Raw genomic sequence first — 15,463 nt, 5'->3', positions numbered from 1 at the left:
GCACATAAAAATATGTTTTTTTCCGGCATGTGGAATGTTGAGTTTGTGGATTACAAGTTTCGCATGTCTTATCGACTTGGCTGACTTCTGATAATAGTAGGCTTGTGATTTGTGTGCAATTAAGTTCTATGTACAATAGTCTTAACGCCTTAATTGTAAAATTATTCGTAATCCTGCACATTCTTTCGCTAGCAGTTTGACAACTAGCAGTAGTTACTAATGAATTGATTTAGTAATTTGCCGTTGCCCTTGAATGTGCAGCACCGTAATGGCTGAAATATTTTCTCCATACGAAGCAGTAAAATGGAATTCTGGCAAAAAACATCCTGATCCTCTCGTGGAAACGACATCCCTTCGGAGTGTCTGCCCGCCGGACATCCAGTCTTTGTGAGCAATCGTTTTTCGTTCTACATATCAGATGAAGGCATTAGCAGCCCTTCTATAAATATTACTTACAGTTTGTAAACTTAAATGTTTGTAAATATGCCAGTTTACTAATAAATATGTATAATTTTAGCTTGCAAACTAAAATACATTTGTAGTTTGTAATTTAGGTAGATGTAAAGTTACTCATAAGTAAATTAGTTTAATTATGCAAACCTTACGTCATTTATACTAGGGCGGGCAGTATATGGATTTCGTCTGATAATACACGTTGTGTTTTGTTGTCTGCTTATAGCAATTCCTTGAAGTTACCCCAACGAACTATTGATGAAGGGTTACTCTCCATTGTCCAGCTGGAAACCGTCGCCTACGCCTGTCAAATGCATCGTTCGTTTCTGCCGGACGGCTATCGCGCTGGATTTTTAATAGGTCTGCCTTTTGTATCATTAAAATTTCGAACGTTACCTTTATTCGTGCACACTTTAGGGGGTGCAGGATCGTATCTCCAACGCATATAATATTACGAAACGTAAAACTACAGCTACTGATTTAACTACCTATTCGGAGCAGTTCATTTTAAGCCCTATATTTTAATATCGAATACGGATGTCGCAGGCGATGGGGCGGGCGTGGGAAAAGGCCGCACTGTAGCCGGAATCATCCTGGAGAATTTCCTCCGAGGAAAACGGAAGTTCCTCTGGTTTAGTGTATCCACCGACCTTGCAGCTGATGCCGAACAGAGCCTGGAGGAAGTCGGCGCCAGCCATATTCCCGTGCACCGACTGGAGAAGGAGTCGTACGCGTACAACGCACTTGGCCAAAAGGAAGGAGTTATCTTCGCCACATACAGCAGTCTGACATCGGGAACCATCCAGCGAAAAGGCATGTTTCGTAGTCGGCTACGCCAACTTATATCGTGGTGCGGCGCGGACTTCGACGGAGTCATAGCGTTTGACGAGTGCCACCGGGCGAAAAATCTTTATCCCCCACCTGGACGAAGCAGGCACACAAAGCCGACAAAAACTGGATTATTTGTAGCTAAACTTCAACGCGAACTGCCAGAGGCTCGAGTGGTTTATGCTACGGCTACTGGTACGTGTAAATTTCAGCATGGCGGTTCTCCATGACCTTTCTCTAATCCGGTTGCACTAGGGGCATCTGAACCGCGAAATATGGGATATATGACTCGTTTAGGACTGTGGGGCGAGAGTACAGCTTTCAAGAGCTTCAAACATTTTGCAGAATCAATCGATAAACGGTTTGCCGTCTTCACTTCATTAGACGTGGCTGAAAGCTGCTTCGTATTAAACTGCTTCGTAAATGTATGTTTTTTAATTATTTATGTTGTTTAAAATAAATTGTGGTTTTTCTAGCGGAATAGGGGCAATGGAAGTTGTAGCGATGGATATGAAACGCAAAGGACTTTTTCTGGCTCGTCAGCTGAGCTTTGAAGGAGTGACCTTTGAAATCCATCATGTTCCGCTGACCGAAGATTTTATAGCACTTTATAATCAGTGCTCCCGGCTTGTATGTACACCTGCAGTGTCTAGATTTTTCGTTTATTGTAGCTTAGTCCATCGGTGTTTGTTTGTATTAATCAAACTTACTGATTGTGTATTTTTACATGTAAAAACGTATAAGTACTCGTAATTTGCGCTTTATAGTGGATTTGCGTTAGAGAAAAGTTTATGGAAGCCGCACTGATTGCCACGTGGAACTACAAGACATCCACTCTGTTGTAAGCGTTATCTGAGTGCGAAGATTGTTATTTCTTCGAGTACCTGAATCTTTTTTTGTTGGTAATTCATAAAGTTGGATGCGATTTTGGAACGTGCATCAGCGATTTTTTAATTGTTTGTGCCTGTCAGCCAAAGTGGAGGCAGCGGTAGCAGTGGCTCACAGTGCTATTCAGCAAGAAATGGTGAGCGTATATAGTTACTGTATGGTGTTATGTATTGTACTGTACTTTAGATATATTGACCTTTTTCCATTTTGACGTGAACGTGTTTTGTGCTTAATCTTAATGTGCGTTATGATTATCTGAAAAAAAACCAAAACAAATATAAGTTTGTAAAACCGATACAATAATAATTATATGAATGTGTGTACCATACAAAATACGAAATAATTTATTAGCGTAGCGTCTGTAAAGTATGTTGCAGTGTGTGGTTATTGGTCTGCAATCAACCGGGGAGTCCAAAACCAATCAGTTGCGTCTGGTACTCGAAGGAAAGGATGACGAAGCGACTGATTTCGTATCGACGGCTCAGTACGGTTTCAGTGATTTTTCATAATTTGTGGTTTCCTGCAGCGTAATTTTTCTCCAATTTCCCCTTACCATTAGAGCCGTATTCATGGACATTATGGATTGTTTCCCTCTTGTGGCTAATTCTTTTCCTTTTGGAGCGCACCACTGGCAGAGATATGGTTCGGATAACGAAAGTGTGGATAACAGTTTTACTGATGACGAGTATGCGGAGGATTTCTTAGAAGAACGGAAGGATCAGTTTAGGGAAGCCGGTCTCGATGAAAGTACGAGCAAAATTAATTAAGCTGTTCGGTGTTTTGGTGATAATAAGAGGTACAAGAAACCGCTGCGGCTTCGCCTCCGCGTTTCTTGTGATCCACGGCCGCTTTGAACAAATAATTTCATTTAATTCGTTAGCAAATTCACTAACTGACTTCGACTTAGCAGTTGTTGTAAAACTTCTTTAGGCAAGGAGTCTAGCTCGGTCACTTCCTCACCTAGAAATTTTGTTCACTGGACAGTGGGGGTAGCTCGGTCACCCACTAATCTAGCAATTTTGTTCAGGGGGCAGTGGTGGTAGCTCGGCCACTCACTCACCTAGCAATTTTGTTCACTGGACGGTAGTGCTAGCTCGGTCACTCACTCACCTACTCGGGTAGAGATTTTGTTCACCTAGCGATTTTTTGTTCACTGGACAGTGGTGGTAGCTGGGTCACTCACTCACCTAGCAATTTATTCACTGGATTTTAGTCCCTTCGAAACCTGGGCTAATTTAAACATGGTTCGGAAATCAAGTTGTTATTTTTATGCATTTGAACACTCTAATTTGATTTACAGCAATCCGGCTATTAAAATTTAGCATGTTTGCAAATAAAATATTTACATTTTTATTATAGTGCATACTTAATACTTTAGTTAATGTTCTAAGCAACTGGCACTGCTATTATCCTCAAGTCACCTTGAAAGCGTTACCGAAGCCCGTTTTGCCGGAACCGGCATCGGTCCGGTGGGACGGGTTCAAATAATTATTTTAAAAAATAAAATCCATGTGACACAGTTTCTGAACATGCTGAATCTAATGGCCTTTACAGTTTTTTTGATTATGTTCTGGTTTTTCCGATCTCGATGTGTCAGCTTTTTTTGTAGTTATATTATAGATCTAGTTCCTTGATAGTGTATCAGCTACCATTGGATGAGTTCTCTTGCGTTATTTCCTGCTGTATGAGTAAATTATTATTTATTGGTTATGGTTGAATCTCATGTTAATTGCAATCACTCGTATATAATACTATATATACTGCAGTATGGAGTAATGCACGTGTGCGTACAAAGTAATGACAACATCATTACCAACAATTGTAAATGTAAGAGCTTATAGGAGATTTACATACCGCCTACTGAATACGAGTATGGAACATCGCACATTTGAAAGCTGGGAGCAAATATTTGCTCCCATCGACCACTTTGAATGTAATCCATGGTTATGGTATCAAATTTTAGAACTCGTACTGGCTAAACCTGCCGAGGTCGAAGAAAAACTGAAAGAAATGAAAGAAACTCTGCTAGCAGAATTCGAAAGCTTTGCTGATAATTTACCGAAAAATGTACTGGATGAGTTGATCCATCGCCTTGGTGGGAGTGAGAAAGTTGCCGAGGTGAGTACCTGTACACAAAGATAAACTAAAGTAATCGGGAGCGAAGGATAACTTCCTTCGTTCGGTGTTGCACCGATAATGTAATAGTTTTTAGCTACATGATATGGAAATATCGATTTTGCATATCTCCTCTAGCGGATTCGGGAAAATTCACTTCTTGAATAAATTTCCAGATGACGGGGCGCAAAGGGCGAATTCTCAAAGATCCAAACGGACTGGCTAAGTACCATCAGCGGAAACACAGTTCTGGCACTGCTTCCATAAACTCCGAAGAAAAAGAAATGTTTATGAGGGGAGAAAAGTTGGTTGGTATTGCAGTAACTACATGCGTAGTGTACACGCGCAACTAACCGTAAGCATATACAGGACTTTAATTATACACTGACTGCTCAAGTTATCCGGCTAAACAAGTGACCACAACCGTACGGTACATTTTGTTTAGATCGCCATCATTAGTGAAGCTGCTAGCAGCGGCATTTCGCTTCAGGCCGATCGTAGAGTCCCCAACCAGCGTCGTCGGCTGCACATCACCTTGGAGTTGCCGTGGAGCGCTGATCACGCTATCCAGCAATTCGGGCGAACACATCGGGCCAACCAGACATCAGCGCCAAAATACATCTTCTTGATCAGTGATGTTGTCGGCGAAAAGCGTTTCGCTAGCGCAGTAGCCGCCCGACTAGAACAACTGGGGGCGTTAACGCACGGAGACCGTCGCGCGACGAGATCTTGGGGACTGACCCAGTTTAACATAGTTGGCAAGGAAGGTAAAATAGCTCTCAAGAAGATGATGAAGGCATTCACTGATTATGATGAAGACATTCTTGGAGATCATTTCGATGTGGATTTGAACGAAGTAAAAAAGGCAAGCAGATTGACCAGAACCGTAATTGACCGTGACTATAAGATATATAATCAACAATTTTGTTCTTACGCAGGGTTTACAAGGTATCGGCCTTCTTGACAATTCCGGCTGTTACCGCCGAAACGGTACGCTAAGAGAAGCAGATACAAACTACAGTACATTCGCAAAACTGCATAAGAACTTTAGGACATGATATCGCCCAATATTCTTTAGTTTCGTCCGTTAGTCTTATGCTGAATCGGATTCTTGGAATGGAGATTTTGATGCAAGAAAGAATTTTTCAGTATTTCATCAATTTTTATGACAAAGCCATCCGAACTGTGAGTGACACCTGTTATCTGTACACCACTGATTTTACGCTGCCTTTAATTAGTGTTAAAGTGATACTACATAGTTTCATCGTCAGTATTATACGCACAGGCGAAAAGGACTGGAAAGTTCGATTCAGGACTGAAAGAGTATGGTACGCTACTGCACATGATACCATTGTACATAATAATGTAACTATTTTATTCCACTGCGAAATGTTTGGCGTTATGTAGGATCATGCTCACATCCGGCGAAACTCATAAAGCGTTTGACCTTTAAAAAGGATCTGAAAGATGCAAAAACGACCAACACTTCACACGTCTATTCTTTTGCTTTCGATAGAGGAATGTCCTTTGCCGATGCCGAAAACATCTGGAAGGACAATGCTGGCCTTTCTAACGGTTTCTACGTCACAAAGGTAAATAATGATACCGCAGCACTACTCTAGATCCATGTGAAAAATGGATTAAATTATGTTGCTTGAAGAGTCGTGGACGGAAGTATGTATTTTTGGCGGTGCATTCGAAAACTAGACACGAACCTGGCCAGCTGGCCGTTCAGCAGTTTTTTGACATTTATCGGCCAAACACCGGCTACCAGATTGGCCAACGTCTTCAGAACCTGAAAACATCGAATATGGTGGATATCGATTATGCGCGGCAACTGTGGACCAACATTTACGACGATATGGCTAAACGGTGCAGTCATGTTTTTGAAAAAGGGTGGTGCGAAAATGGGCCGCGTTGTGGTATCGGAAAAAGACATCTTCGTGGTCGAATTTTAAGGTGCCGGTAATAAAAACATGTTTAAACACTTTGGGATTTTTTTTTGCATTTAATGATTATCTTGAAGAAAATTCTAATGCGCTATCCCAACAACTATTAGACTTACTGCATATACATCTCTATTTTTTTTGTTTCCAGTGGAAACATATTGAGCGTGTGGAGCACCCTGGAATCATTCGGGACACCATACGAAAATCGCGTAGAAATCGTTCGTGTGGTATTCAGCGCACAGACAATAATTGGTGCGAGTGTGTGTATTAATTATCTGCAGCGACAAAAACTTAGAGCGATCAGAAGCATTCAGAATTTCGTAATTAGTATACGAGCTGCTATATTTCTCTGTACATTGCAGGAGTTTGGTTGCCAGAAACCAAACACAACGATATAGTGACATCACTAACTGAGGTGCTCGGTCAGCCAATAGACGATACGGCAGCTTGCGTAGACGATCTGATTGCGAAAACAGGGCTCGGCACACCATGTCTCAAAAGGTCATGCAATGCCGAAATCTGCGACACTAAACCGGACGACAACGCTCCACCCTACTCCAAACGATTCTGTGTTGGTGAAATAGAAGCAGAACCAAACACAGTTTCTCACCAAAAAAGGGAAATAGAGTTGATTTGTCTGACGTCATCGGATGACGAGGATGTGCAGTAATGGGATGAGTGAGAGACTGCGGAATATGAGCAACAAAAACCACAAATAGCACACACTTTTCTACAGAAAAGATTACCAGCATTTCATTTGCAACCTGATCAATGTTTTTCGCATCGAAGTCGGTGTACAAATATTATTGTGATTGAGCTTCTGTTAAAGTATTAAAGATGACCTTGCCCATAGATGGGCGTGTGCGTGATGTAGGATGTTTTTTTATGATGATCAGCTACAGTACTGCGTAAGACTACATGCATATGCAATATGCATTAACATCGGCAGTGCAATTATGACGGAAACCACGCACGGTGATGTGCAGTTAGTGTACGTATACGAGTGACTGGTGAACGAAACATTACAGTGTTACGGTGTCTTAATTAAAAGAGCTTGGGTGCTCATTACCGCGGTTGGGTACGGAAATTGATGAAGCACAGCAGTCATTACAATATTCCAGCGTATGGTTTCGCAGATTTGCTCAGTTGATAATCATGAGGCGCTTTATCACTAGAGGACGCGGAACGACCTGGTAGTGGTATCATGTAACCGCTCACTAATCAGTTTCAAGCAATTTTTCAAATGCCAGTACCAAATCACCTGTGCATATTCAGAAACATACTGAATCTTGCAGAATCTAACTGATTTCATAACAGAAAAGGGCACGCTAAATCGCAACTTCGGTGTTTCTTTACTGCCCGTAAATCCACTTTTCACCAAAATTCGGACTACTTTGCGTTGGTCGGCGATCTGATTGTCTGTTCATCAGTTTCAAAAACTTCACCGGTCTTCATCATGAGCAACAGTAATTTTAGCAATTTAACGAATACCAGTTCCTTTTCATTCCTTTATGCCCTCTCTCCAGCACCCAACTGGACCATAATAATTGGTCTGAAAGCATTCATCGGCGTGGCATCGTTCATTCTGAACGGAGCAATCTTACTCCTGCATATTCTGCGTCCAACACTAATCAACCCCTTCACCATTTATCTGCTGTTCTTATTCACCGCCAATGTATGCTTCCTGATGATCATCGCCCCGTTAGGAACCATCAGCAACCTGTACGGAGGGGAATGGTTCTGGGGTCATCCGGTGTGCGTCTTCTACATCTACGCACAACGCATTGTGACCGTCATCCATGTCATGTCCCATCTCCTCATCTCATTCAATCGTCTGTGGGCCGTCACGTATCCCATTTCGTATCGCGAACGCCACACGAAGCGAACCGCTGTTTTGATCTATCTCGGTATGCTCGGCTACGTGCACATTATTTCGTTGCCGCCGTTCCTTGTGGAGACAATCCGCTATCAGCGCTCCGATGCCGACAAAGGGTGCCATCATATTGCCATGCCGGCTTGGAGCAGAGCGCAGACGATTATACACCGACTGATGCCGCTTTCCTTGGTCATCAGTATTTACGTTTTTTTGATCGTTAAGCGCTGGCAGAAGAAGCGTCGGAGTGCTGTGTGTGTGGGTGCGGTGGAAGAACTACCGGTTGCGTCGGGCAACACAACAGGTACAGTTGGACAAACAAACACCGGCAAACACGAAGAAAGCCGAATGACCTCATCTGGAAAGCCGATTGGAAGTGGTGGTCAACGACAGGTGCGACCGTTTGTTATTCTGACGATCACCACGATCAGCGTAGTGACCTGTTGGCTACCGGAAGACGTGTTCTGGATTGCTGTGGTATTCTGCAATGTTTGGTTCTCCAGCGCTGTCTTTCAGTTTACTGAGATCCTGTATTTTTTGCAAATGGTTTTTGATCCTCTGATGTGGATTGCTAGTTTACGCCGGACCAAAGCATAGCCTGGCAAACCAGTACCACAGAGCGCAAACCTTGTTGCACTTATTCGTGACCTTTAAAAATCAATATGAATGTTCTACATCAGATCATGTATCCTAGTCGTACGAGTTTTCAAATACGAATAATAGTGAGGCAGATGATGGACAGGAAGAGCTGCTAAAAATACATTTCTTGTCAGTGGCTTGAAATACACGGTATCATTATGGTAAAGCCATGTACAATAGACTGGCACAACAACATCCACATACATTAAATTTTGTTCCTGCACGTGCACGATGCCAAGGTGTGATCAGAATTACAGTAACACGCTCGTTGTTACTGTATTACAATGAAGATATCCTGCATCTATCACAAGTCGATGATAACTACATTTTGGCATTTGTAGTAAGGTTTAGTACCTTCTGATTCCCCGCCGGTTTCGCTATAGAAATACTCGTACAAGTCTCGGGTATGACAAATTAAAAGTTAGTGCAAGTTAGGTTTGCACAGTCAGTAGAATACACTAGTGGCAATACGGCAACAGAATATACTGCATAATTATTTTGCAAGTATTAGTACGCTCAGTACAGATAGAACTATATCGTTCGAGCCGAATATTAATTACATTTTAACAGAAAATGCTGCACGAATCACAGATTTATTTACACCACATATTTCAAATAGACGCGAGTTAGTTTTACATTTACGCAGTTATGAAATAACGAAACCGCTGCCAAAAAGTAGGAATACAAACTTTTCCTAAATTTAGTCATAATTCGTAAGATCTCTTGCGCTTCCGATGGTGGCTACAGTGGAAGCCTGCAGTTCGGTTTTCTCCTCATCTTCTTTTCTTTTCTCGGGTTCTCGGTCAAAGGATAAATTTTTCACTTTGAAAATAACCTACGCCAGACAAAACTGCGTGAAAAGTTTGTAAAATTTGTATTATGTATCTAGACAATCTTCAAAATAATTGTAATATAATATAATTGTTTAGAATTGTATAGAATATTGTAGTTGGCAAATAAATATGTGCTTACATAAATATCCATAATGCAGGCCAACGTCTTTATAACTCCAACATAGAGGTGCATTTTGTAGCGCAGACTGTCTAAATCATAGATCAAGCAGGCTCCTCTCTGACCGCACGCTTGGGTGTTCCATAAACGACATGTGGAATCGATGAGTGCTCCCATAATAATCGGACCAGGAATAAAAGCTGCAAGAGCGAAATATTGCAATAAACTTTCTCTAGCCGGTATAAGAACTTGTTCAATCTATTTTGCTCACAAAGGGTACTCAATGCTGAAATATCAGGACGTAATAACATGCAATGCATAAAGTTAAGTGCTACATCTGGATTATTAGCATATCCTTCGTGTCTTACCGGTATATTTTCTTATGTACTGAAAATATATCATTAAGTACACACCGAAAAGAGAAGCGCAAAATGTTTGCAGGGCTTTGGATAAGGCTTTGAGATCCGGTTCAACAATTCTAACAGAAACACGCACAGTCACTTTCATGGGATTCAAAAACAGTCAGAAATCCGTTTACCGGAAGGAAAGCATGGTGTTTCCAGAGAACGGTAGCATCCCGATAAATTTGAAAGAAGCGCTGATGGCCACATAGGTCCAGAATCCACTGCAGCCGCCTTCGCAGAAACCGCGTTTAACGGTGGCGCCGGGGTACTTAACATCTGCCGGTGGACCGTTGACCAGATCCTCCAACGTGGTGGTCAAGCGTGTCCACAGTGACGTGGGAGTTGGACTAGCCGGCTGAATCCATTGAGGTGCCGTAATATTGAGAAGACATTGACAGTTTTCATAAAACTTTTGTCCCATCTGTTAATAATTGAGCTGCAGAATTATTACAAATTTACACACAAGAATATCAGGATAACAGGAATTATTCTAACACGCCGAAGGCGTTCGTATTGCATTTCGGCCTTTTAAAAAAAATAAGATAGCTCAGCAAAAAAATAAGATAGATCTGAAAATGCAAAAGCGGTACTTACGCCACGTGTGACCGTTGCAGTACACCCAGCGTGGCATGGAGAGTAGTAGTTGGTTTGGGTCAGTTCGTCACAAACCGGAGAAAACGACTTCCCGGCACAATTGCACCCATTACTGCACATCGTGTCGACAATCAGCATTCTGAAATTATAATGCGGGTAGCGGGTCAGTTCAATTTGTACCGGCTGTATGATTTCTGTTTTTTTAACTGCTTACTCATCAGGACCGGGGATGCTGTGTAAATTTCGCGGTTCACATCGGATGAGCATGAGGAAAAAGTAACAAATGGAGATCAGGAAGGATGAGATGGCCAATCCTATGGCGATTTGCTTTGGTGTCATCTTGAAACGCCGGACAATCAGCCCGCCGACCGCCGCTCCTAAACTGTAACAACCATGGCATAGTCAGATTTCATGATATGAAAACGCTGCCATTCAATAAAACGTCAAAGCTAATTAAATTTCGAGTACAACTTTCAGTAGTGATTCATATTTACTATGTCACTGGGACAGTAAAAGTCTTTACTAACGGTTACAGAATGATGCAGAAGAAGCTGTACTATACTTAAGTTAACTACAAACCCTATATCTATATATAAGTATCTGCTCCATTGATACGGAGCAGTACAACAGATTTGTAACCGGAAATAGCAGTAGATAACAGAACTACATACAATTCTGAGCAGAAATATTTCGCCAAAAACAATAAGTAGCAGTTTAAAAATAGAATTAGCTAAGCTAATTCCGGTAAACTCAGCGGAGAGGATTGCGAGGCTAGACTACCTGCTTGACCGATGTCCAGCCGAAAAAAGCCATTAGAGTGTGTCGTTGGGATGTACACCCTGATGCTGGATAAGCAATGCATTTTCGATAGTGGAACTGTATGTCGCATAGCGACATACAGTTCCACAGGTTGTACCGGTGACCAGGTTGTACCGGTGACCCGTGTTCCGGTGCTAATGTGTTCACCCAGTGCCCAAATAAAGCTAAATCGTTGCGTGTCGTTGATGTTGTTATCGTAGACTGCGTTAACTGCATATGGTTTTACTCTAATTACTCGTACAGATATCTAACGTACCCCATGGCTAGGATGCTTGATAAACCGCTGGCTTTGCCGGCCTGTGCGGGCGACATACGGAAGTGGAATTCAATATATTTGGATGAAAAATTGAAATACCCTGTAAAACGTGCACAACCTCTAGAATAAAAATCAATAACAAAATTAAAATATTTGTAAATCACGAACAAAAATGAGTAATTCACAGAAATTAGTAATGAGTAATTAGTATTCGTATGCACACAATAAACGAGCTAGCATTAAAGAAATAAACCAAAAGTAAATAAATAATAATATAGAAATCCTACATACCGGACACGACCAGCATATCGATGCAGTCGTTGATTAACCGACACATGAAAACTTTGTTCACAAGCAGCCGCTTCATATCTCTAGGAAGAACTAAAAAGCAGCACCGATTACAGTAAAATTATAATACATAGATAATAGTTTGTTAACAACTGGAAGCTAGCAAACGGGCAGAACTTAAGCTTACCAGCCAGCTTCTGTGAAAGGCTTTGCTCTTGCTGTGATGTTGCGCTAACTCGGGATATTTTCCGTTTGCCATGTTTAACAAGGTATTCATTTGATAGGTGTCGCGGAAAAAACTGGAAGCACAATAACACAAGATGACGGTGGTAGCCGGTAGTGCCCGTTGGTATTTATAGCATACCCAGTATAAAGTCGAGGTCAAACAGACAAGAGATCCTATTAGGACAAATCCCAAATACCATGCTCCCATCCATCTGGGATCGGTTTGCGCAATGTTAGGTTTTTCTACAGTTGATAGATAAACGTCAGAAACTGCATTTGATCACTAGCACATTTTAACTTTTTCGATAACGACCGGGACTTACTGGTAAGGTCAACGTATGTTGAAAGGCTAAACGAGCCCACGAAAACACCAATCAACGGACCAATAAGACGTCCAGCCAGTCCAAGCGCTAAATGAAAGACAGATAAAACATATAATACAATATAATACTTCGAAGTACGTGACTCGCCATACAGATTTAAGAAGGTACAGATAAAGTTGCTCACCAAAATATACAGCGGTATTTTTGGTCTCCACGTTGTCATCGATAAACGGCATCGCCAGCACAATCGGGGCTGTTATGAGTTCACATTTAGATAACATTGTTTTATGTGCAAATTGTTGTATCGTGACTAATTAAGGAATCTGATATCTTTATAAATTCGGTAACATATCGTTTCTCACCAGTTGTGGCGATTCCCAGTAAAACCTGGGCAACACCCAGCAGGATCAAAGCCCACATGTTATCGTTGCGTATGGCCTGTGATTCGGCATCGCACTTATCAGCGGTCTCTTGGGCCTGTGCTTCATTCAGACAAATCTCCTTATCGATACTGGAATTGTCCATACGAATATTCTCGGCATCCCATTTGGGAGCGAAGAGTTCCGGCGTGGCAAAGGTCAGAATGGCAATGCCCAACAAGAGGCTGGACACCGCTAGCCAGCGTGGACGGTGTCCCTTCCCGCAGAAATGTGCAACAAGTAACACCACAGCAATGTGACTACAAAATAATGTTAAAGATAAGCAAGTCCCAGCGCATGCTTCGGTGTTAAGAATAAAATATTCATAATTGTTATATATTGTATTTTTTAATATAAGGATGCAAGTTCTACAGAATTTACCTGACATCGTTAATTGCAGTAATAATCCCCGTAGTACGGCTAGGAATTTGGAATCGTTTCTCAATGGATGACAAAGACATGTTCCAGTACGAATAATACATTCCTTAAACACAAATCACAGTTTATAAATTCTTTGCCTTTTCAAAAGTGTGTAAATTCTTGCATGAGATACACTTTGGTCAGCTGTAAGTTCTTTATGCGTACGTAATAAATAATAATGGAACTGATTTAATATAATTACTTTGTCGTGACTCGTAACCCAGACAGAGCATAGCGTTGAACATCCTGTACACATATAATTACAGATATAATTATAAAATACTTCAATACTGTAAATAACGTATGCATTATTGTATGTACCATTGAAAATTGCATCCTGAAAAACTTTGATTGTTTTATCATGATTTTTCATATCATCTTTCATTGAAGACTTATTCGGACTCTTCTAATTTAAACAAAACTGTAAACTGAAAGTGGTGCTACATATATTCCATAAATGCAAGTATCTAAAGGAACATTCTCACCACCAACTCTGGCGACTAAACACGCTCAAATACATAATTTGAAAAATTTTACTTGTTTAAGAATGCGGATTGATTATAAATTATGCGCAGCACGAATGCATTATATAGCAGTTCGTAATCGGGCGGATATTTTCGTTTATCAATGTTAACGCAACAACAGCGGGAATTTCTACTGAAAATAAGAGAAAAATGATTATTACTTAGACTCTAAGTATTTCTGTAAGAACACACCACAAAACTGTTTATGTTGCGAAATTTTAAATTCGACAAAATTTAGTGTGCTTGCACAGCACATCTTTCGACTTTTGACGGTTAATTACATACTTTCTTAAGTAGAGCACGCAACGACGGTGTGCTTATACCAGCGTAATTTAACGCAAATGTGAACGTTGCTTTGCCTACCTTGCGTTAGGCCGGTAATAATAAACACCAACAAAAACACCTTCATATTGCGCAGTTTCTGCAGCCAGTTCGGTTTGCAGCAGGCTATCCCACACCGGTCTTCATAGGGAATATCAGCCGGATCTATATGATGATGGTGATGTCCGTTCATCGCAATCCCTTCTTCCGGATCGGAGGTGACAAATGTTTCCGTCATCAGCGGTGTATTTTTGCCATTGTAACTGGGCGGTTGCGGCTGTTGCCGGTGCATGGACACATCGAAGACAGTTTCTTCGGCATCTTCCCCTTTATTGTGTGGATTTCCGTACGGCATTTTGTCGATCGAAAAACGAAGCGAATAACATAAAAAAAAGCGGCATCAGTGGTGGACGATGCTTTCCACTAAAATTCTTGAAGCTTGCACCCACGACGATGAGAGTTGGCACTTTTCAGGTGTTGTTGCACTTTGCATATGTAATGGCACAACAACGGTGTTCAACCTTATCAACGGAATTCTGCAGCATGCGCTGTCGTGCAGTGCGTTCCAGTACAACTTGTCAAGCCGTTAATTAATTAGAAATCAACTAGTCCAAAATTATGCGCATTCATGTTGTATTTCGTGGTTAATTGTTTCGCAGAGCCAGATAAGACATTCGTGGAGAGGACAGATTAGGAAACGTTTGCGGCCGGTGCCGTAATGTCGCCGATTTGCTGTAGTGAGTGCACCGCACATAGCATCTGCAGAGAACTGTTGACACTTATCTGACCGGCACATTCAGTCCACTTTTCGCAGTTTTGCAAAATGTGGTATGCATTTAATTTTCTTTGTAATCCCGTTAGGTCATCCATGCTGCAAGTCGTGTACAAGTACACTATATTTTTCGCTGCCATTAAATGGATCGTAACGAATTATAATAAATTTAGAGTGACGATCTAACTGTGCTACAGCTACCTTCGGAATTATTGATATTTTTTTCGATGTATCTAAAACAAGAAAAACATTTTTAAGAAAAGCGCGTTGTTTTGTTCAGAATATTGTATGTGTAATATGCAAGGCTTTGCCGAGCATCATTTACTGTACAATTTTACAGAACACATTGAAATAATAAGAGAACTAGTTCTACATTACTAATTACGAAGTGCAAGTAATAAT

General features: G+C 41.2%; 3 protein-coding genes across 5 annotated transcripts; 2 read left to right on the top strand and 1 right to left on the bottom strand.

Moving 5' to 3' along the window:
* LOC129580951 (protein strawberry notch homolog 1-like) lies at positions 1–7,183 on the top strand. Of its 3 annotated transcripts, XM_055471724.1 has the most exons (20): positions 30–96; positions 262–387; positions 680–813; positions 1,000–1,476; positions 1,537–1,642; positions 1,758–1,911; positions 2,049–2,122; positions 2,197–2,305; positions 2,547–2,653; positions 2,729–2,916; positions 4,133–4,287; positions 4,461–4,592; positions 4,730–5,149; positions 5,223–5,274; positions 5,363–5,469; positions 5,570–5,612; positions 5,692–5,876; positions 5,945–6,243; positions 6,382–6,485; positions 6,596–7,182. In XM_055471724.1, exons 2-20 carry the CDS (start codon positions 269–271, stop codon positions 6,901–6,903), a joined length of 3,273 nt encoding a protein of 1,090 aa, XP_055327699.1. In that variant the 5' UTR covers positions 30–96; positions 262–268; the 3' UTR covers positions 6,904–7,182. The 3 variants fall into 3 exon arrangements, with proteins under 3 accessions (XP_055327700.1, XP_055327697.1, XP_055327699.1); XM_055471725.1 differs by having other exon boundaries at positions 1–387; positions 5,570–5,607; positions 5,801–5,876; positions 6,596–7,183; XM_055471722.1 differs by having other exon boundaries at positions 1–387; positions 6,596–7,181.
* A 506-nt stretch (positions 7,184–7,689) lies between these two features.
* LOC129580869 (5-hydroxytryptamine receptor 1B-like) lies at positions 7,690–8,703 on the top strand. Its single transcript, XM_055471591.1, has one exon. It carries the CDS (start codon positions 7,690–7,692, stop codon positions 8,701–8,703), a length of 1,014 nt encoding a protein of 337 aa, XP_055327566.1.
* A 619-nt stretch (positions 8,704–9,322) lies between these two features.
* LOC129580952 (solute carrier organic anion transporter family member 74D-like) lies at positions 9,323–14,884 on the bottom strand. Its single transcript, XM_055471726.1, has 15 exons — positions 14,332–14,884; positions 13,406–13,508; positions 12,968–13,284; positions 12,790–12,858; positions 12,606–12,692; positions 12,422–12,525; positions 12,245–12,356; positions 12,061–12,150; positions 11,770–11,869; positions 10,909–11,076; positions 10,695–10,833; positions 10,235–10,521; positions 10,110–10,174; positions 9,718–9,896; positions 9,323–9,580 (listed from the first exon to the last, which is right to left on the bottom strand). Exons 1-15 carry the CDS (start codon positions 14,642–14,644, stop codon positions 9,446–9,448), a joined length of 2,268 nt encoding a protein of 755 aa, XP_055327701.1. The 5' UTR covers positions 14,645–14,884; the 3' UTR covers positions 9,323–9,445.
* Between the last annotated feature and the right edge of the window lie 579 nt (positions 14,885–15,463).

The sequence above is a fragment of the Paramacrobiotus metropolitanus genome, unplaced genomic scaffold, assembly GCF_019649055.1.
Source record: "Paramacrobiotus metropolitanus isolate TYO unplaced genomic scaffold, Prichtersi_v1.0 Parri_scaffold0000005, whole genome shotgun sequence".
Classification (NCBI taxonomy): domain Eukaryota; kingdom Metazoa; phylum Tardigrada; class Eutardigrada; order Parachela; family Macrobiotidae; genus Paramacrobiotus; species Paramacrobiotus metropolitanus.
This window is presented reverse-complemented; position numbering and strand designations above follow the sequence as displayed.